We start from the raw sequence: 23,925 nt of genomic DNA, 5'->3' as shown, positions 1-23,925 counted from the left end.
TCATACTAATATACTGCCCTACAAAGCCAAAAGGCAGTAACTGACCAGAGTGTCAAACTGAGAAAAATTGCTTTAAAGTTTTTTGTTTTGTCTACACAAATGTATTATAGGTAGAGCAATGAAAATCTGGTGACTTGTTGCCCTGATGAAGAAATGTGTGTATATAAAAAAAACTTGTGCTCAAAGTTGACCTTTGACCCTTATTTGTCAGATACTGTACTCTGCCTTTGTATTATGTACTAAAAATAATGAGTCGTGCAAAGGCAAAAGGCAGTAACTGACATATAATCAATATTTGCTATCAAAGGCAGAGTATGGTAACTGTACTTGTGCGTCGAAGAACAAAGCCAAAGAACAGTAACTGCAGTTGTGGTTCTCTGCCATGGTTGCTTGTATGGTTTTGGGAGTTACGGTGAACACAACCCTCTATTTTTTCAAAAAAAACCCCAGTCAAATTGAGTATAGATATTTATCCACATGATAAAGGAAGTCTTTAATATCCCAAAAATGACATTAACTCATTTTCAACCAAAAATGCAGTTACTGCTTTTGCCTTTGTAGGGCAGTATAATAATAATAATAATAATAATAATAATAATAATAATAATAATAATAGTCCTATATTGTATTTCCAATGTATTGCAATGCATTTATTTTCATGGTACACCTATGCATTAAGTTGAAATAGGTAGTGCAACTTCAATGTCAACATTCAAATTCATATACACCTGATCCACTATTGCTACTCTAAAATATAGCTGCAAGCAGCAATGTGGGGGCCTAGCAGTGCGCTATAGCAGGAATGGCGTTGTCATGGCATGAGCAAGCACTCACAGAGAGTTTGATGGCAATTGGATAAAGAATGGCTGAGAAATAAGCTCATTTACTTTGTTACAGCGCCCCTAGAGGCCAAATTGCACCAATGTCCTTGTGCGTTCTCACAATCAGCTACCATGTCCCTCTACCAAGTTTGGACTTCATACACCAAAGTGTTGCTGAGATGTGAGCTCACTTTCTTTATTACAGCACCCCTAGAGGCCAAATGAGACCACTTTCCTTGCATGTCCTCACAATCAGCTAATATGTCCCTGTATCAAGTTTGGACTTCATACATTGAAGCGTCTCCGAGATGTTAGTCAACTTCCTGTTTTGCGGCTTCATCGTCATATTTTGATTGGCTGTCATGGGCCAATAAAGTGGAATTTGACAAATCTGCCAAGTATCATTTGTGCACGTCGGTCTGAAGATCTCTCCGCCAAGTTCCGTGAAAATCGGATGACATTTGTGACCACTGAAACTTTCCATAGCGTTTGGACCAAATCCAATATGGCAGAGGTCCAATATGGCGGAAAGTGACGTAATAGGAGTCATTGAACTCAGGTCGGCCCAGGGATTCCAACAGTGCTTGATTTGTGAAAATCAAATGCACCGTTCAATGGTCACATGCGTGAATGCAATCCAGTTTCAACCGATTGGTGGCACTAGAGTGTTGGGCATAGAGTTCTGTAAATTGGTGAGAGTGATCATGGGACGGTCCTGAATCAGTGCGCCGAATGTCATAACTTTAGACCCAACGGTTCAATTTTCGGCCAAATTTTGACCCGTTGGTGGCGCTAGACGGCTGGGTTTAGAGATCTGTAAATTAGCGTGAGTGGTCAGTGGAGTGTCCCGAAACGTTCTGCCAAATTTCAGCACTTTTTAGCCAGGCGTTCTATGGGCTGCCATAGACTCCAATGGCAGATAAATAATAATAGGAAAAGCTAGTAACTCAATGGGGGCCTTCGCAGCTTCGCTGCTAGGCCCCCAATGACACTGAGAAGCTTACAGGCCATTAGGCCTGAGTAGACAAAGAAGACGGCCGTCTTTAACATGAACATAACAATAAACCTGAACCTGTCCCTTCACTATGGAGCAATAAATAAATGAACGTAAGGACAATGCCATGTCTTCACGTGTTATGTCTTCCTGAAAATAAGATCTTGTGCCACGAGACCAGGGAGGCCATGCGTGACGCTTGACTGAAGATGTTTGTGACAAGCAGGAATCAGGAACTAGGGAGAAATTGGGTTAAATACTCACAGAGTAACAAAGTAAGAAACAAAAAGGATGTCATAGGATGTGTGTACACTGCAAACACAGAGTTACTGCCTTAAAGTACATATCATAGACCAAGCAAGTGTGGTATGATATCTAGTACAGTACATAAACTATCTTTAATTGCGACACGCATTGCACTTCACGTGAAAAACCACATGACGCAGAGGGTAGCCCTCAGTGGGCCTCAGTCACATAGGGAATGTGGAAAGCTCTGTCATCAGTCAGATGAGACATGTCAGTAGTATTTCACAAGAAAAATCAAGGAAAATATAATTTGTCAGACTGATACCCTGGACTTGTTAGTTTAATTGTTTTTTAGACGTTATCAGACTGCTCTCATAGAAAATGTGCCATTAGAATGTTTGTGATAAATTAGCTTTGGTGGCTCCATTCCTTTTGTGCAGCTCTGCTCAAAACCTTGACTCAGCCTTCTTTGGGATGCTTTACCAGAGGTGTTATCAATATATAATGTGGCTGATGGGATAAAGCAATGAAGGCCAACAACAGGGAAATGATGTGAGACCTTGGTGCAGGATGACGAGGTTATACACAAGGGGAAATAAAGAGGATGTTATGAATCATGATTATTTTTAGAACAGTAAAACAGTTTCTAGTAAACTATATTTCTGAGACCTGATCGTCAGACTTCCTTGACAATTGAATTGACATTCAATTTTCATTCATTCTTTTTATCCGAAGGAAGAAAGAAGAATTACTCTTTATGAAGAATCACTCTGGCCTTGTGCTCACTTTTTGTGACGGATTGAGGTCTGGACTCTGGCTGGGCCACTCTAAAATATTGATATTGTTCTCTATTAGACCATTTCTTGCCTTGTTTGGCTATGTTTTGTATCATTGAGTGGTTTAATGGAATGGAATCATGATTTTTTTTATAGTTTAAAGTTTCATTGTGCCATCTTGAAATGCTAAGCATATTGTAAACTAGATGTACCGTAGAGCGGTACAAAATATGACCGCCGCCCAGTCCAGCACATGTTTTCCACAAAAATAAGTCACGCTGAAAGGCATATATGATTCTAACTGTCTCATTGAATTGCATTATGCACACTCAATTCTCACTGGTATCTGCTAGACAACAAGTACCAAAACATGATTAGTTCATAGATTTCACATGTAATATACATTTTATACCACCCCACCCCCATCTTGCCTGTTCATAATTCTGAGAAATTCTTGAATTGTGTGCATGTGTGCGTGTACATGTTTATGTTTATGTGTGTGTGGGTGGGTGTGTGTGCGTGCATGTGTGTGTTTGCCTGTTTATGTGCCTGTGTGTGTGCATGTGCATGCATGCGTATATATATGTCTACTGTGTGAGTATGTGTCATACGTAGGATTACTGTGAATGTATGTGTGTGCGTGTGTATCTGTTTATGCACATGTGTGCATATGGAATGGGTTTACATGACCCCTGGAGGCAAACATACGCAAAAAATTGGTCATCCTAGGCCCTACGGTTCTCAAGATATTCACAGAAAACTGTGTCTGCCCTACCCTCCTTTCGGGGGGTCCAGTCCAGCGGATCAAAACAAAAAGCGATGGTTCCATGCTATCCATGTGGGGTTACATGCCCACCAAGTTTCGTGTACCCCGGTCTTTCAGTGTCCCGGGAATCCTTGTTGGTGTACGGTCACTCTCACTCGTGCTATATTGCTTAATTCTCAGTAAGTTGTTTCAGCCAAGTTGTTGCCACAGAACGTATTGTCAATATCCTGCTGGTGAGATCATTTCAGTTATTTTCAGCTGTAGGCTTTGGTCGGATGGTGCAACGGAATTGATGAGAAAATTATTATCACACAGTTTCATCTTTATTAAAGGGTTAGGTCCATCCACAAAATAGGTTCACTGTTGAAATACTAATGTATTTGTCTCACAAAACAAACACTAACATATTTATCTGATTTAGAAAGACACTTAGACAAAAATAAAGTGAATTGAAACAAGAACAACACCAAAAAGTATTTTTTTGTCACCAAATCTTGATTTTCCGATACGCAATATGGCAGCAAAATTAACCTTGTTCTTGTTTGTAGGTGCAATCTGTATCTGTAACATCCTTATTGTTTACTCTAATTCTCTCAATGCGCTGGTTTTCTCTGTCCCTTTCATAGTCCATCAGTGCAAAGATTTATCTATATTGACAGTATTTTGATGTACTTCTGCTGATGGAAGCCACTGCCTTAAACATTAAGGCTATTAACTTGGAAGATTTGTCCTCTGGGGCAGAGAGCTACACAACAATATCCAGACTTTTAAGTCAACGTTACCAAATAAATTGGCAAATTACAGTTAGCATTCTAGATAGGTCTGTGTCAATAGTGATGTTGTTTTTTACAAAACAGAGCAGAGCAAAGCAAGCCAAAGATAGCATATTTATCTTTGGTGTTTAATATGACCAAAATATGTCTCATTGTTTTGGGCCTTAAAATATTGGCCAATTAAGTATCAACCTGCAAAACAGTATTCAAAAAGCATTTTTCCAAGGTTTCCACAATGCAATCTAAAATACATTTCTTTATCCATTGTGTCCACAACCTCTTATGTGGAGTTGGTGTGCTCTGTTTACATACTGTAACTGGATAACTTGTTGACACCACAGATTGCACCTATATGTCACTGTTATCAAACCATCACTAAAAAAAGAAACGATGACGCACATTGTTGTGGTACAACCCCCATGCATATTGTATAGGGTTATGTGTAAATTAGAGCACTTTTGATTGTCATTGTTTATCCCTTTTCTACCTTTGATTGTCACTTGCTGGGTGTAGGCTATGCTTTTGGATTCCCGTTGGGCAAAGAGAGTAAGTGTTGATTGGCTGTGTCTTGGTCATGTCCCATTTGAAATTATGCAGTTTGTTACAGTACAGAGGCTACATTCCTGCTTTCTCATATGAAACATCTAGATTGTATATTACATATTTATACAATTCCATTAATGTTCTAAAGCTATCAAAATATTTCATTATGAGTTAGCTTCTTAAAGGATATCAATGAATTCACAGTATACTGTAGCTGAACTCTCAAACATAGAGAGAGTGAAAAAAAACAAGCTTTTCAGAGTGAAAATTAGCTTTTCATAGTGTCTTTTCCAGGGGATTTAAATTTCTGCACATCTTGTAAACTTTAAATGTCAGGAAGTCTGGAAGAGGAGATTCAGAGGACCTCCACATACCAAACCTGAACACTTCATCTCGCACAGCAAATTCCCTTTAAGTTCCTCTTCCTATCCCCACACATTTCTTGTTTTCTTGAGAAAAAGTCTTGGCGTTTGCTGTCTCAGGGCATCATTGCAGACGGGCCCAGTACTGACTGAGGTTCTGGTTCATGTTCTGCTCATTCCCCGGCACCTGCACAGGCACTGACACACCTGGGGAAATCAGACCTGTGAGAGAAAAAAAATCTTGGTAAACTAATTAGTAATCATTTATGTGTGTGTGTGTGTGCCTGGCCAAAAAAGGTCACCACCTGGATTTAACTAAGCAAATAGGTAAGAGCCCATTTGGGTTGCTGCAGTAGGTCAGGTCTAGGTTCATCAGCGTTATGTGCCCAAAGAATCAGCTGACTACCTGAATATACTGAATGACCAGGTTATTCCATCAATGGATTTTTTCCTCCTTGATGAACCAGCACATCATTTTCACACATGGATTGGCCACCACAGACCTTAACCCTTTATAGAATCTTTGGGATGTGCTGGAGAAGAATGGTCTGAATCTCCCATCATTAATACAAGATGTTGGCGATTAATGCAACACTGGACGGAAATAAATGTTGTGACATTGCAGAAGCTTGTAGAAATGATGCCACAGCGAATGCATTCCATAATCAAAGTAAAAGGCGGTCCAACAAAATATTAGAGTGTGTGACCTTTTTTTTGGCCCGGCAGTGTATAATCAAAGCATCTTGTTATAGCGTTTTACTGTATATTCCCATAATGCAAACAATGGTAGATGATTATGAAATAATTTATACTGAATAGCCTACGTTTTATATCATAATCCACCCATGCTCTCTTTTCGATGCAACCTCCACAACCTCTCCCCTGTCCATTTCACCTCTCTGCTCTTCCACTACCTAGCGCATTCTCCTCTCTTGAGGTTAATGATGCCACAGTCTCTCTGCTCTACACTAAGCTCCTGTCTGGATAGCCTGTGCCCTCTATCCACCAGATCTGCTTGTCCTAACCCAGTCACACACATGGTTGAACGATACCCTCCGAACTCTGCGCACTGGCTTCAGAGCTGCTGAGAGGAAATGGCAAAAACAAATACACCTACTGATCTTTCAAGCTACCGGTCGTTTCTGATCTCCATCTTATCCAGCGTCACTGCTGCAAAGAAGGCTTTTTACAATGATAAGATCCACAGTACCACTGACACCCAAAAACTCTTTTCCACCTTCAAATCTCTACTCTACTCTACGCTGACATATTCACTTCTTTCTTCACTGACATGGCAGCAGCCGTTAGTAGTCAGTTCTATGAACCAAGCACTCACAACCTACCTCTCGAGGCTAAGGGTGCAACATTTCCTTCATTCACCCCTCTCACTGAGAGTGAGGTGTCTAAAACTTGTAACATTTAGCCGCAACTCAGTGCTCAGTTCTCATTTTGCTTGACCTATCAGCTGCTTTTGACACAGTCAACGACCACATTCTACTATTTTACTCTCAAGCATGGGCATTTCAGGCAGGAACACTCTCCACTATTCATTGAGCTCCACTGGCTTCCCTTAGTCACCCGCATCAAATTCAAGTCACTAATGGTGGCATAGAAAGTGATTGCTGGGTCTGCATCCTCTTACTTGAGTGCTCTCATAAAGACTTATGGGTGAACCCAGCCTGATCTGCCGGCGATTTCTTTTTCGCCCTGCAGCTCAAAAAGCTTAAAAGATTGAGCTTGGTCTGGTGAAAGCCAGACTAAAAGGCTTATGTTACCCCTCGACCACTGCGCTCCTCCAAGGAACACCGTCTGGCACCACTGCCCCTACACCAATGGCCATTCAGACTTTTTCCCTCTGTGGTCCCCCGATGGTGGAATGATCTACCGTGTTCCATCAAAGCAGCGACGTCCCTCTCTATCTTCAAAAAAACTCTTGAAGACACAACTCTTCCAAGAATACCTCTTCTATAGCGCTTATGACTATCTCACACAATCAGGAATGTTGAAAGTATTTTCTGAGAGGGGGTGCGGATCATGTCAATGGGGTCCGCCCCCCCCCGCAAAAAATGAAATTATGAATGCTAAAACACCATTTTAACACAGTTTACAGAGGGACAGAAATACCAACAGAGAAAGCGGCGCCCGTCTTCTGTCTGACTCACGTGACGTGAATCACTTCACTGCTAGAAATTATGTTTTGTGAAATGGGTTCGCTAAACCATAGGTTTTGATGAACGGAGATACAGATCATCTCCCTAATCCATTTGTTTGCACAACAGCCCATGTTCTGCGTTCACTCCAACAAGAGTTAAATAAATGTTAGCCTGTGAATGTTGCCAATGAAGCCTACATCAATATATATAGAATAAAAAGTATTTTTGCAAAGGTTTGTGTTGCATATACCAGTTTAATTAGTGTCATTCCATGTTTTGGATTAAAGCCAGTCTCTATGCTGTTTTCTTGGACGGCAAGAATCCGCTTGGTTCGTTGTTTTAAATAGGCTAAAATTGTTTGTTGCTTCTACCCACATTATCTCCAGTGGTTCAGTTTTTCCTATATTATTATATATTATATATACTATAATACTTCCAGAATATTTCCTAATCTGGAAAATGTTACATTTCTGTTTCTTTCAGTCCACGGTTCCATAATAGGCTACTAACACTGCAGATCATAGAGAAAGCATGCTCTGGGAATAGAACACAGTGTGGCCATGGGTCTGACACGGAAAATGACAAGTGTCCGGTGCGGTCCGCACCCCCACTTGCAACGTCACTGCACCTAATAGGGGCTACACACTTACCACACTCTTCCCCCACTTCCTTCCTCCCTCTCCACTCCCCTCTCTACCTCCTCTTCTACCAACTGTCCTCCTAAATACTTAATATGTAGGCTCTCCAGATTTGACATATGTAGGCACTCCTATCTTGCAGTATATACTGATGAAGTGGTAATTCCTAGTAACTATAGTCATCTCGGCACTTTAGTTTAAACGTTAGTCTAATGCTGTAGCTGTAACATCGTTTAAATGCTTAAATATTAAAATGCTTAAATGGTAATAGTTTAAATAGTTATGATATTGGTCTACTTATAGCTCTTTAAATGTTAAAATGTTAAAGTATGACAGCTTGGATGGGAAAATCCTACCTTTGCCATATGACATAGCCTAGTTACTAACTCTAAAGAAGTGAAACAGTTGAATTTTGGTGGAATTTATAGCTATAGTGATATGTCCATTAAATATAATTTGTTTTACTGCCTGGTACATTAATAAAGTCAAATAACACCAAAGGCCACTATCTAGAATTCTAGATTTCCAACTGGACATTAAAGTACTATAACTTGTGCACACTACAAGCTTTAAACTTGGCAAGACTTATGCCGATAGATAGGGATACTGATTGATAGAGGTTTTTGGCTGCAAGCTGATATTCAACTTTATCTTTAAAAACTGGTTTTCTTTATAGGTGGAGATTGATTTTTACATGTTTTTCTCTTACACTGTAAAATACTGTTTGATTCTGACACTTCTGCAGACAGCTCATGAGTGTTAACTTTCATTTAATAGCATGTTTATGTATATACTGTAGACTAAAAAATATGTTGTCAGCTTGTACCCAAATATGTCCACAAAAGTCTTAACGGAAGCCCTTTTCAGAATTGGCCCCCTGACTAGATTCAAAGTTTTAATCCATTATCTGTTTCTGCATCTGCCTTTAAATGGTAATTCCGGTGTTTTGGAATTTGCGTGTGTGATGAGCCATTATTAGCCATATGTTTTTAGCATAAAATACATGAAGCGTGTAGTTAAGCGTGTAAGTGTTTTTAGACCATGTATGATCAGATAAAAATATGTAGTAGGTCTACTTCTTCTTTGTTACACCTCCATTTTTAGGCCATGATGAAAGACTGACTCACACTGTCCTACATTTATAGGTAATTATGGCATGTTTCCTCATAGTATGGCTATATGTTGCACTTTCCATTGCCAAGCGTTAACTTTCTTGAAGGTGAGTACTCTGTTGAAGTTTAAAACTATTGGATCTGCCCAGAGCCACTCTGGATCTGCCATAACCAATCACTAATGTTTGGTCGTGATGTATGTCTGGCTCAAACTAGCGCATGACCTCAATGTCATCGTTCTCAGCCACCCCCTCTGTTCACATTTGGACCTGCAGATTTTTGCAGGAGAAAACCCGCAAATATACTGCAGACCCAGACGACGTACTGAAGGGAAATGAAAATTGAGTGGAAGTACTTAAGAGGGCGGAGCCAGGCTAAGAAAGAGTAGGCCTGGTTTTTCAATTAGGGAGGTCACCTGATCACTTTAAATCCCTGTGGAGGGAGAAGGTGGGGGCCCTCTTGATTGCACATGTGAGTGGTTATTGTTCGGCTTATTATAGTCCAATGTGTGACTCTGCATTTCTTTGTATTTTGTCGAGTCTATGTGTCACTTTTTTTGTAATTAATATTGGTTATTTTTCAGGGGTGTTTTCAGATTATATAAATCAGGTAATAAACCTATTTTACACCAAAAACCTGTCTGTTTCATGGTGTGTAGCTACGTTGCATAGTGTGTAGCTAGCTCCGTGTAGGAACGCTACATGTTGTAATGTTAATTGTTGAGCGCAGGCTACACACACACACACACAAAAAAACAGACCAATTTCCATGTGAAATGCAAAACACCACTGCAACACACAAACCCACTACACAATCACCAAAACATTCACAGAAACAAGATGCCTTTTTTGCCTGTTTTTTTTTATTTGTTTGTTTGTCTGTATGCTTGTTTGCTTTTGGAAGGTGAATGTCCTTATTTCTGAGTTTCTCAGGCATTCCATTTAAGAGCAAGGTGTGCAACATCAAACAGCGCATTGGTATTTTGACAGTAAGCACATCTGAGGGAATCTGCTTGCATGCAAGGCCGTGTATGCAACACCAGGATTCCACTAAACCTTTACTAAACCATGTGTGTGACTAGCAGAATTTAGCCTGCCCTACATGCATCTGGACTCGCCTATTATTTGAACTCATCCAAACTGAAACTAACTTCGCCGTGGTCTCATAGGCAAAGAAAAAAAAAGTTTTACACTTAGTTGTTACTAAGTGGTTACAATCGAAAACATATTCGAATGACTGAATAAAAATCCTATGGATATTCATCCTGTGGATGAATCATTGCTTGGGACTTGTTGCTAAGGACTGATACATTTGGTGACAGTGTGCCTTCAAAATAGCTGTGCTTGTATGCGCGTTTAGCTTTAGACCAGGTTTGTCTTGGTCAGTGGCGTAATGATTGTTAGTCGATTTAAGATAGCGATTTTTGGATCATGCAACTGACCACGCCCATAGGCGCAATGTTCTATTGAACTGGAGCGCATGGCGAAAAATTAATCTCTGCCTTCGGGTTATTTCTATTTATTATCTTCATTAATGATGATTGGGCCCTTAGCTGGAGGAGTCAGGTTGAGAGAGTGGTTCGGAGACTGCTGAGGCTGACGTCTGGACAGACAATGGATAGAGGGCAAGAAAACGTAACTATTCGACTAGCTTTTGGGGAAGTGTTTCCCCCAGAGCCATATACAGTATGTACAATATCCTATCTGAGTTCCTATCTGAGTGTGCACCCTACTAGAAATCAGTGTGAACTTGTGAAGTGAAGTGGTGTTGAGCAGGACTCACCTGTGCTGCTGTTTGCTGGCGGGGGAGGGGGGAGGTGGGGGGAGGGATAGGAGGACGAGTCAAACGTGCGTGGAGCGGAGGGCATGCATGCATAAGAGGGGGTGGACTGAGGAGGGATGGACTGCGGGACACGAAACAAGGGAGAATGGGAGAGCCGGAAGAGGAGGAGGAGGAGGAGGAGGAAGAGAAATAAAGACAGGTATGAACGGCCTCAGGAGTGGAGGAGAGGAAAGTAGGGATGGAAAAGAGAGGAGGAAGATAGGAAGCATGGAGAAAAATAAGATAGAAAGACATTTGATTATGTGAATGCTATAAAGCCCAGAGAAAATGCAATGACAACTATATATAGCAAAGGTCATCTAAGAGGAGGTGTAGAATTGACTGCACAGGAAAAATAACTAAGAAGGTACGTTTCTACTCTACAATTCAGTCTTAAATCTCACAATTCAAATATCAAATATATAAGAGACATATTTATAAGAATACCATTATTTTCCTTTTTCTTTAAAAGCTTTTTTTTGTGCGTCACTACGACTGCATGGGTAACTTTAGTTATATCAAAGTGACCACAAGATGGCACTAGGCAGCCATGAGCTACTGGTAGATGAGAGAGCAATTACAGTATTTCAAATCAAGTGATAATGCTTATCTTAGATAGTGTAATAAAAAAAGTATCTCCAATATTTATTGCACAACTGTACCTAACAGATGAGTTAGTGTTATGCTGATATTGCTAGTTATGACATGTGTGAAAAAAGGTTAAATGATTTGAAGGTAACACCGCATAGAGATGAGGAAGACAAAGATGTGTTGATGATGATGATGATGATGGTGATTTTGATGGTGATGATGATGATGATGAACATAACCTCACCTGAACAGTGGAGTACACTGAGAGTGAGCTATAGCCAGAAAGGGATGAGTCACTCTGACTGAGCATGGAGCCTGCAACACACACACACACACACACACACACACACACACACACACACACACACACACATTAACAGTGTCATGTCAAAAGAATCTGGTAATCTGATCTGGTCACAGATAGTAAATTGTTCCCAGCATTTGCATGAATAGGCTCTTGTGTTTGGGTGTTTCCTGCGCCTGACCTGCACTGCTGCCATGCTGCTGCTGCTGCTGCTGGTACACTGCGTTAAAGGAAGTACTCAGTGGGGTCTGAGTACAGGAAGTCCCCACCCCGCTCCGTCTCTGGTTGCGCAGTTTCTCCTCTCTCCTCCACTTAGCTCTTCGGTTGGAGAACCACACCTGTCAATCAACAACAGACATGACCACAAATCCGTTGCTACATTCGTTACTACAAAGAGTAGTGACGTAAGAGCATTCACTTGTGTGTATGTGGTAATTTGATATCCATAGATGGAGGTCAGGTCAGGTTAATGGTGAAAGGGTTGAGTGGTTCTAAGTAATACCTGGATCCGTGCCTCTGGTAGGTCGATCTTGGTGGCCAATCTCTCCCTCGCAAACACATCTGGATAATGGGTTCTTTCAAATTCTGTGGAGACAAGGTTTGGATTAAGGCCAAGAAAAAAAACTTATGGGACAGAACACTCTTTTATAATGCATCTAATTGCCAAATGAGAACAGATACAGTCCTATGTTAGATGTTTGTGCTTCTTAGCAGATGTTTTTGTCCAAAATTACTTTTTAACAATTAGGGCTGTAACTAACAATTATTTTGATATTCAATTAATGTGGCATTTATTTATTTATTATTTTCTTTATTAAAGAATTGGTTGTTTGATTAACTAGATGTGCAAAGCGGTACAAAATCTGACTTGTGGCTAAAATGTGATGAGTTCTGATTGGCTGTTAGCTTTTTATCGTTTTTAAAATTGCTCTAAAAGTGATCCCCGACGATATTATTCTTCATGTCGTTAACGTTAACGTAGTTCATGGAGGACGGAGGATATTTTTTTATAGTTATCATTATAGTTATCATTCTTTATGTGAACGGCCTTTAAGAGGTTGCAATCAGAAAATGTTAAGGTATTTTCCTTAAAAACACAAACTGATTTCAAAAATAATTTGCTATTAATCAATAAATCATAATTCAATGTTAATAAACCTTGACTTCATACTGTATATGTGATGACCTTCTCACATTCAGCAGAATTTTATTGAGTTTATTAGGTCAGTCCTGTACAGATGCTTTGTGCTCCAAAACAATTATACTCTATAAGGTTATGATAAACATGGAAGCAAAATGGTTTCATTTGATGTAACAGTATACATTGGTATTCCAGAAGCTTGCAAGCAAAACTAACTTTTTTTTTTCTAGAAGTTTTTTTTGGGGGGCTTTTTATGCCTTTAATTATAGGACAGTGGAGAGTGACAGGAAGTGAATGGGAGAGAGAGTCGGGGTGGGATCCGGAAAGGACCACGGGGCGGGAATCGAACCCGGGTCGCCGGCGTACGGTGCAGGTGGCCCAGCCAGTTGTGCCACAGCTGGGGCCAAAACTAACTTTTTGGAATGATGGCAATAATAGGATTATATACAGCTAATCATGGAAAATCTTAAAATGCCAACTATATTAACATAATAAACAGGTACATTTTGTTTATGCACTGAAAAAAAACCCCCTGATAATCTGAACAGGGGTGATCTACCATCCTGGAAAATGCCGTTTTACCAAATGCTCATACCTCTTGAACTCTTAAACTGCTCCCACTGGTCAAATTCTTATTAACATATTAATTTCTGATCTCACAAGATAGAAAGATATGCCTCCCTCTACCCTTATACCTCTCACCCTATACTCTACTCATGAGCTAAAATTTTGGATGAAACACCTGAGAAGAATTTACAGTCACTGGAGATTCTCACGGACCAAAGAGAGATTTCCCAATTAAAGCCTGCTTTCAATTACCATCATGTTGGCACAAGGGAGTCCCAAGGCCAAATGTGTAAGACAAACTGATAATTTTTCTCGCAACAAAATAGCAACAACATTTACAACCTTAAATCATGCTAGTAAATAATCACAATCATTTACTCTATCTCTTCCATGAGTGAGCAGTTGAGTGAGCATGTTTCAAGTTGTTTATGTCGTTGTTTCATGATTATGAAAATGGTTTCACAATTGCTGTGAGAATTTAGCCTTAAAAAGACTACACTACTACACCCTGTCTGCCCTTTAAGGTCACTGGCTTTGTATTCTACAAGACTGCCCCCTACAGGCGACACAGGACACAGCAGCAGCAGCCGCAATGGTGGTGAGCTCCTGACCTTTCTCCAGGGCCTCGATCTGCTCCTGGGTGAAGCTGGTGCGGTTCCTCTGCAGCTTCCTCTTCAGCTGCAGCCTCAGCTGTGACTCCTCACCTTCATCCTTCTCAGCTTGCACTCCCCCTCCTCCTCCTCCTCTTCCTCCTCCACCTCCACCCCCTCTGCCTCCCATGGTACCTAAGCCTCCTCCTCCTACTCCTCCTCCTTGCATGACCCCTTCTGGGTCTGCCATGCACCCATCTGAAACTGGGTCATATGAAGAGAGAGGGAGGTCATATGTTTAAGAACAAAAATGTATCAACATCCGATCACATTAATTGGATCAGTTAACAGCAATGATGGAAACATAACCGGCTAAAATGTCAGTCTTGCTTTGTTAACACCATAATAAAAAAAATATACAACCAAAGTGAAATATCAGTGTTAATTTTTTTTAAATGAGCATGAAGACAAATGCATGTGGAATTTATAAATAAAACTGCAATAAATAGACTGTATGTTAGACAATTAAATGCCAGGGTAAGAATAGAATGTGCTATCTGTGCAGAACTATCAAATTCATATTTTAACAAGAGGAAAGCTACAATGTCTCAATGTGATTTTTGAATTAAAACAGAACTAACTTCTGAGCTAAACTGCTGTTGCTGTTGCAGATAGTACTGAACAGATTCTGTCAAAAAGAAATAATCATATAATCATCTCTTTCAAACACCTCTGAAATCCTGATCCACATAAATGTGAAACCAGTGGAGGGAATTGATCTTGCCAGACATCTAGCTGACACATGCAGCTGCCAAAGCCATATCAGAGCATGACAACTACACAATGTGATATTGCAATATGCTTTGAGAAATACAGGCACAAGTAACATTTTCTGTTACATGTATATAGATCTACACTTTAAATCCAATACTACACCCTTCCTAATATAGCTATGACTGAAAGCTTTCTTGTGAATATGCAGGTAATTTTGATTTGTTGATTTGTTTTGTTTACATTTCCCAATAATATTACAAACCATTCCAGGTATGTATTTCTGGTCCTATGAAATGAACCGTTCTTGCTCACCTGTGGTGTGCTGTGGTGGCATGTTGGCCTGCTGGTGGTACCAGTCGTTTGGCCCGTTCCAGTTTGATCCATTTTGTAGGTTCAGCATGGTCAGCTTTTCATACATTATTCACTACCCTCCCTCAACCTGTCACAGAGCAAAATATAAAACATGAACATGACTGTTATCTGTTAAGTTTAGTATCATGATTTGCACTCATAGTCCATTGATACTATCATATGATTATTGATTAAAATGAAACAGTGCTATAGACAGAATAACGGTAAACTATTAAGTTTGCAATAAGTTTCGAAGTCTTCTCAAATCATCATATGCTGACACTTCAGCTGAAGATTCACGGTGCCTTCTACGATGTCTCTCACACCTGAGAGGACCTTAATTATTTCACTTACGGTACAAATCATCCTATATATTTGCATACAATATTGATACATGTTGCAGTTTTCCTTACATACAGTGCGCCAATGCAAGGACATCTTGTTCAAATGTGCACGGTTTGGTGTATGTCTGAATTATAAAGTCTATCCATCTATCTGTCTATATATCTACAACAGTTACAGATCAGGAGAAATACCATTTGAGAGTGTTGAAAACACCAAACACTTTAGATAACAGGGACTCCACATACAATACACCTCTCTAAAGCCTAAGTACAAGGTGCCAAGGCCAAATACACAATCCACCTTACCAAAGAGTTCCTTGTTAAATCTCTCAGACACAAAGATGCCTAATGTACCTCCTTTTTCCAGTAAACCGTCAGTTCAGTTTTCCATTAATGTTTTTGTACCAGGACTCTATATAGCAGCATGTAAAACAGGTCATAGTGACACACAACTTAAACCATCCTTACATCGCAAGGTAGAAACATTTTCACTCAACCACTAACACTACACATGGAATTTAATCTAAAACCTTACATAACAGACAATACATTTGATTTTTGCATATAAAAACAATTCCAACACTGAATGTGTCTAGAAGATGTTATTCATTAAAATGAACAAATTGAACATTTATAAAATATTACAACATTTTTGACTCCTGAAGCATCAACATCTATGCCTCTGTGACCAATGACCAAGGCAGTGATGACTTAACTGATGACTTAATTGATGTAAATAAATGAGTGTGTGTGTGTGTGAGAGAGAGAGAGAGAGAGAGAGAGAGATAGAAAGAGAGAGAGCGCAGTAGGTTTCGAAGTAAAAGGAAGAGACAAGAGCATGGATTCACACATGGCTGGCATTGGAGTGGATTAGGCTCACCGTGACAGATGGAGGCGGAGTGGGTTACATGTACAGAGTAGTCACTCGCATGTTGTACATTTGTACACTGACTTGGACTACTGGGAGCTATGGAGTATCACTTCTTGTGGTATACGGGAGACCAAGACAGAAAGAGAAAGAAAGACCGAGAGAGGGATAGAGAGAAGGAGAGAGAGAGGAAAGAAAGGGATCCAGAGAAGCTATCATATGTAATGTCACTTTGTAACATAACTACAGTTGTTCTCATAGGCCTAGATTCCAATCCTGATAATAACGTGTTCCTGCAGGAGTACAGGGAATGTCAACAGAAGCATGTGTAGTGTTAGCCGTGAAGTATCAAATCCGTATGTGCTTATAATGATCTGAACTGAATGGATTTGTTGGAGTTTTAACATCTTTTTGCAAAACATAGTTCACATATCTTTATGAGTGATACTAACTGTCATCCATAAAGTATTCCACCAGTTTCTACCAAACATTGACGTGAGAAATAAAACCTACACACCTTAAACCATAAAAGAAGTACAAAAGAACTCACCAGCAGCTTGATTACGCATAGTTGTGCAAAGTGGGAAACATCTGATGTTCTCCTTTCCTTTCTCTCCTATTCAGCCATTCGTTCCTTTCCTCCTTACGCAGCTTTGTTGACAATAGAGCATATACATGCACACTGAGGAGAAGAGAGGGAGAGGAGAGAGAAAGAGAGAGAGAGAAAGAGAGAGAGAAAAAGAGAGGAGAGAGGGAGGGCTCCGGAGAGAAATGCGTCTGCGGGCACTTTTGTCCTCGAAGCGATGAAGAGAGGGAGAGAGAGAGAGAGAGGGAGAAGAGAGAGAAATAGAGTGAGAGAGGGAAAAAGAGAGAGAGGAGAGAGCGACGGGGACAGAGAGAGAGAGAGAGAAAGAGAAAGAGAAAGAGGGGACGAGGGACAGAGAGAGAGAGAGAGAGAGAGAGAGGAAGAGAGGAGTGACACAGTGAGTCAACATCAGTGTCAAGTTTGAACTTAATGCCAGGGAGAGGCGGAGGGAGAGAGGCCACGATAAAAATGAAGAGATAATGGAATAGTGGAGGATATAGAGAAAGGATGGAGATTGTACATAACTTACTGGTATTCAATGTGAAGTTGCTTAGAATATTCATCAGGCCTTCTTAGCTGGAAGATTTTTTTCAAGCCATGGATTAAATTGTTTTACACCTATATTTAACAAATTACTCCATAACCACTTGTCATACAATCTTGAATAATTGGAAATATTTCCCAGCTTCATACCTCAATTTTAACCATTAATTATGGACATGTGAGTGATCTATACTTAATGTTCTTTTCACTTTTGAAAACCCAGGGCTCCCTTGAAAAAGAGATGCAATATCTCAATGGGACTCACCTGGTAAAATAATAAATAATAAAATATCAATGACAAATAATAAAAAAAATGCTAAGATTCATTAATATGGATAATATGTAAGCTATTCACTTGAATACATCAAATGTTAACATATAAAATAATATCAATACCTTCCAAATAGATTTGTGCCACAAACTCAAAACACACACAACGAAGCATAATCTTAAGTCCCCATTCATAAAAACCCTTGTGAGATTTGATTTAGGCTACACTCTCTTGCAGACCACACTGAGAAAACCACTGAAACCGACCTCTGTTTGGACCGAAGTTTGCGAAAGTGAACGGCAGAAACAGTAAGAGAAGAGGGTATAAATAAACATCTCCATGGAGGGGAGGCAAAGAGGGAGGGGAGGGGGAGGGGGAGGGGTGGGAATGGGGGATGCCAGCTTATTTTATTTCCGGTTGACGAGACTTTGCGCTCCCTTTCTCTCTGTCACTCCCTCTCTCTTTCTTTTCGTCCGCCCTCCCTTTCTCTCTCCCTCTCTCTCTCTCTCTCTCTGTGTGAGGCTCGGAGTTATGCATTCTCTCGGCTGCTCTTTTTACTCCTCATACAGTATGTTCCTTAGGTTCCTTCCTTTTGACTTTTGCCATGTACTTGTTTATGTTTCATTTATTTCCTCTGAAGTGTTCCTCTGAAAGACAGGGCCAAGGGAAGAAAAGAAAAAAAGACAAAGAAAAAGTGTTAACCCTTAAAGGTGTAGGTTTTTGAACGTTCTAAGTTCCGCAACAATTGAAGGTTCTAAAATTCTATGTTGAATTCAATGAACCCAGATATTCTTTAGAACGTTCATTTCTCAACATTCCCTTTAGTGTTAAGAAACAGGCCTACAAAAAGAAAAAGAGAAACGAGTCTATACCCAGCATGAGGAGGACTGTTGCCACACTCAATAGGTCAATAGGTCAATTCAAAATTCAACAGGTCACAGCCTTTCCACAAAGGTATGGTTCTCCAAATAGGTGTGAACCTACTAATGAATACATAACAAATAAAAACATTTTTAAAAAGCAAACATTTCATAAACTGATACAAAACTTGCTCTCGTTCCTTTGCACTGGAGTTGATTCTCTCTTTTCCTATTCCCTGTTTGACTGCCCTCCGGGGCGTTTTCATCCAGTTCCTGTGTATGTGCTAACCTATGTGATCTCAGTGCCAATATGATGTGTGCCCATGGGTGTGAGAGAGAAAGAGAGAGAGAGATACAGAGAAAGAGAAAGAGAAAGAGGGAGAGGGATAGAATGAGAGAGAGTGTGCGTGTATGAGTGTGTGTCTGTATGTCTGTTTACGCATGTGTATCTTCATATAGCTGCAGGCCATGCTTTTTTTTGGATCTTGTTAGTTCATTTCTGTCACCCTCTTCTCCTCTCTCGCTTTCTCTCTCTCTCTCACACTCTTCCTCTCTCTCACATCTCTCTCCCTCTCTCCTCCTCTCTGTGTCTCACTATCCCTCTCTTTTTTGTGCTGGAAGGGGTTGGATACTAAGGGGGGGTGGGAGGGTGGGGTTGGGGTGGCAGGAGGAGTGGTCACCATAGCAACGATGCCATGACAAATATTCATCAAGTCTGTAAAAACAAAAACGAATCGCACTGCTTCAGCCATTGAGGTTCCCAACCCAGGACTCAGCCCAGAGTATCTCAACACATCCATTCCTTTCAGTTATCCCTGACTGATATGAGGGGTGCTCAAGCTTGAATGGATCACCAAGGTGAGTACTCCCACTCACAACACCTCATCTGTCAGAATCATCCACTCTCCTTTTCACCAACCCATTATGATTTATGTATCAAACCATCCTTTGCTTATTTATCTTTGTGTCCCCCTCTCTCTTTCTTTCTCTTTCTCTCTCTCTCTATCTCTCCACAGGTTCTTCTTTTTTTGTTTTTCACTCTCTGTTTTGTAGCCTCAGGCGACAGTGGAACTTGTCTTCCTCACTCCATCCATCCCTCTCTCTCTCTCTCTCCTTCTTTTGCTCTCTTCATCCTCCATCATCAACCCCCCACACCAAACACCGCCCACCCCACACCACCCCACCCCAACCCACCACACGCTCTGTCCCTGTCACCTTCAATCGTGCTGTGAAACTAGACACACTGCCTAAGGCACTGAAAGGGAGAGAGACAGAACGGGAGTAGAGAATGAGAGAGTTAGAGAGAGACTAAGAGGAAGAGAGAAAGAGAAAGAGAGAGAGAGAGGCAGAGAGACAGAAAAAGAAACACAAGTACTGCACAAGAGAGAAAGAGAAAGAGAAAGAGAGGGAGAGAGACAGACAGACAGAGAGAGTCAGAGACAAACTGTCAGGTAGGACAGACAGGGACACAAGAAAAACAGCAGGGGGTGGACAGGTGGAGAAACGTCTGAGAGTCAGGGGGAGACATCTGTGAGAGACTTAAGGACGCCCTTCATATGAAAATGCTAAAGCAGATTAGCGACCAGAGGAAAGACCGACAGCATGACATGGTTCATTTGAACAATGCTTGTGCTGAACCCCGAGACTTGCCATGCCTTACATAATCTGTTTTTGTTTGTCAAGTCCGTCCCTTGTGCGGACCGACATATATGCCCATTGGGAGCAGTACAGTTACATTAGATATGGGTCAGTGTTGATTGATTTTTAACACTAAAAGATGTCCAGATGACAGTGAGACTAAAGGCAACCAAATAGTATGAATGCAGAGGTTTGGATTTTAAGCGATTCCCACACAGCTCTAATTGATTCATGAGAATTCACACACACACACACACACACACACACACACACACACACACACACACACACACACACACACACACACACACACACACGCGCGCACACACACACACACACACAAACACACAAACACGCAGACATGCAGGTGAAACCAGTTTAGCTGGTTTTACTAGTTTACTGAATTGCAAATTGCGCTTATCCACAGACAGAGCTTGCAGTGATTTTGATTGTAAGGGTGAATTCACTCAGATAGGCTAACTGGCCAACCTCCAGTCCTGCCCGCAAAACAAAACCACAATGCTTTTCTTTTAGGGATGTTTATTACTTTCTCTGAGCTATAACACACAAGGCAAGGTAGTACGTGCATGAACCGAAGTGGTTTAAGTGCACAACAGATGGCAAGACAATACAATGGAATATTTAATCAGCTTGTTGCAAACCACCCATGAATACATGCATATAGATTTAAAAAAAAAAAGGTATGGTTGATTTGTGGGCCCACTTCCTGGGAAAGGTTGTAGCAAATAAATCCCTGAAATAGGGGCTAATGAGTTACCGGTAGTTTCATTTCAACTCAGGCGCACACAAAATAGAACAGCTTGTTCCGACACTAACATATATTTTCCCTATTTAATCATAATACCATCATGTGTGGTTGAGTTTGTCACAACAACTCTCAATCACTGCCTCTGCATGGTTTGAATGCAAAACATAACTGCCAGCAGAGTCAATGCCACACAATTAAGTTTAAACAAGTCTCTCTGTGTCCAACCTTCTAAAGGGACAAAGCCTTGTGTCCAAGCCTGACACTGAAAATGAGTTGCAAGCCACGTCAGCCCTTTGTGAGCACCCTAGCTTGCCCCTTCTATGAGGTCAAGTATGTCCAGCAGACACATCTGTAGTTTCGTAGTGGTCAAAAGGCAGCTGGGAGTCATGCTAGCCCTACATGCTGGCAAAGCAAGATCTGTTTGATGATGACAGTGCAGTAGTTTATCAAGTGCTGGACAATATTATTGCATCCTGATTTGTGAGACTTTTATTGAGCTTTTCACAATTAAAAAGTAGAACAATTAAAAAGCGTGTAAAAGTAAGTGCTTTTAGACAATGATTTCCTCACGGCAACAATATGGACTTGTTTCCTTATATAAAGGCATTGTCTCAACACAGGTTGCGCACCCTACATACATGTATAGGATCAATCCAAGTTTTTTTCTCACTCTGTAATCATTCTCACGATGTAATTCTATACTGACAATAGGCTATTAAGACCAAACTCTTTTTCACGCTAAATAGAAAACTGTAATGGTAAGGGTAAATGGTCTGCGAATGTTTTGTTGCAGCATTAAATATCATGACAAAAACAATGGTAGTTGACTTGAAAATTGGCCAAATTGGGAGATGTAAAGTAACTATATGGAAATACTTACTGTAAGTACTATAAGGCGCTCTGAGTGATGTTGGGTAACGTCACTTCTGTTAAAAAAAACAGAGAACTAGCTTGCTCCCTCCCCCTCCCTTCTGTGCAATTGAAACTCTCTTAGACGTGCATCTCGTCAGTGATAGGCTTGAACAGTTTGTTATGTGTTTATGGTCTAGGCTGGACCAGGTTGTTTTTGTTGTTGCACTTTGGAACCTGGGTACGGTTTAACTTTTACTTTAGTCATTTTCTAATCATATATGTACTCTGTGGGTTTGAGATAGGCCTACTTTATACAACTCTGAAATTGTTGTCCGCTTACATTTTTTGACATTTCACGTTTGTCCATTATCCGTACTGTAGCTTATGCACTCTTGAACCAAATTGGTTTCGCCAAATTCCTTTTCGATATTTTAACGCCCTCACAAAAATGACAGGCTATGTCTAAGAGTCACATTGTAAGGTAAAATAAGACTTTAATTTGGGAAGCCAAAAGGAAAAGGCTAGTCAAAGTAAGTTTATTGGCAGAATGTCTAGTAGGCTATTAAGTGCGTCTTACGCAGCCATTGGAAACAGCAGGGGCCTGTACTACGAAGGGAGCTGTACCAAAGTCCTTTTAGGCAAGTCCCTCCACTCGGCGGCCATATACCAACGTTTTATGGGCACTCATCGGGCACAGTCTTTGGGTCGAACTGCGCGTGCGCAAGGCTTCACGACACCAATCTTGCTCCAGCGGCGAGATCACAACACATGATTGGCACGATGTCTTCACAACACACCATATGATTGGCTCAATGTATTCACATGTCGACGTTTTGCCGAGGAAGGGGTGGGATATGTGTAGACAACGGCCATATTGGCGTGACAAACTAGCCCCATGCATTTCTATGGAGTATTTTTTGAGCGCTGTGTCTCCTCATTAGAAAGTCTCTGGCTTAACCTACCCAGATGTAACCCAGGGTTACTTTGTTAAACCAGGGTTGACAAAACCTGGTTATCTTAAGTGGTGTTAATCGGTACGCTGATTATGAAGTTGATTTGTTGAGCCTGGGTTAACCTAATTGGAGTTTGTGCGCGTTCACATAAAAGGAGCAGGTTGCAGCGCAAGTCACCACTGCACTTTCAATGATGACGCGATCACCTTATTTTACAGATGAATTATTATGACAAGTTATGAGGAATTAAAACCCACTCTACGACAAAAATCAAATACGTCGGCAGTGAACAAAGCAAGGCTGTTGGCAACATATTGCAGATCGGGTAGCCTAAATGCCTAAAAGTAAAGTTTTATTCCCACATGTTCTTCAAATATGTGTTACGGAGGATTAGTAGCTTGCGGAATGTCTGAATGAGTTGAAATAATTAAATAGCCTATTTTGAGTTCATAGAAAGGCCTACAGATGCAACCCAATTCAGAAGTGGGCATATAGATTACAGTAATAAGGATAATTGAATGTTTAAGTAGCCCGCATTGACTGATTTAGTGTATGCCTAATCCTGTGAACATTTCAAATGCAACACCATTGCCAAACGCACATGGCAGCAGGTGAAAATGAAACACATAAAACATTATTCAGAATAGTAGGTTTATATAGTTATAGCTTGCATTACTATTTCTTAATTATGAAAACATGTAGGCCTAGCTTATAGCCTTCACTTGGCCTCTGTTTTACAGCTAACAAGAAAAAGGTGTCTTTGAACACTACTGTAGGAGGAAAGGCACCAGCGTGTTTTACAGTAGCAGAAGAGTTGGCCATCGCAAATAATAGTGGAAGGCCGATTATGGAGGGGGTTGAGGGAGGCATTCGGTCGGATTCTGGTGCTGTGGAAATGTGTAGCCTTTATGTGCAGGG

At 40.7% G+C, this 23,925-nt stretch overlaps 1 protein-coding gene across 1 annotated transcript; it reads right to left on the bottom strand.

The window, feature by feature from the left end:
- Window positions 1-3,914: 3,914 nt before the first annotated feature.
- Window positions 3,915-17,417, bottom strand: LOC121700590 (paired box protein Pax-6-like). Its single transcript, XM_042083666.1, has 8 exons — window positions 17,086-17,417; window positions 15,285-15,411; window positions 14,220-14,462; window positions 12,403-12,485; window positions 12,082-12,238; window positions 11,841-11,911; window positions 10,967-11,087; window positions 3,915-5,503 (listed from the first exon to the last, which is right to left on the bottom strand). The coding sequence occupies exons 2-8, from the start codon at window positions 15,388-15,390 to the stop codon at window positions 5,406-5,408; spliced, it is 879 nt and encodes a 292-aa protein (XP_041939600.1). The 5' UTR covers window positions 15,391-15,411; window positions 17,086-17,417; the 3' UTR covers window positions 3,915-5,405.
- Window positions 17,418-23,925: the final 6,508 nt, after the last annotated feature.

Source organism: Alosa sapidissima, chromosome 24 (genome assembly GCF_018492685.1).
Source record: "Alosa sapidissima isolate fAloSap1 chromosome 24, fAloSap1.pri, whole genome shotgun sequence".
Classification (NCBI taxonomy): domain Eukaryota; kingdom Metazoa; phylum Chordata; class Actinopteri; order Clupeiformes; family Clupeidae; genus Alosa; species Alosa sapidissima.
The sequence above is the reverse complement of the archived record's forward strand: the minus strand, read 5'-3'. Positions and strand labels throughout refer to the sequence as shown.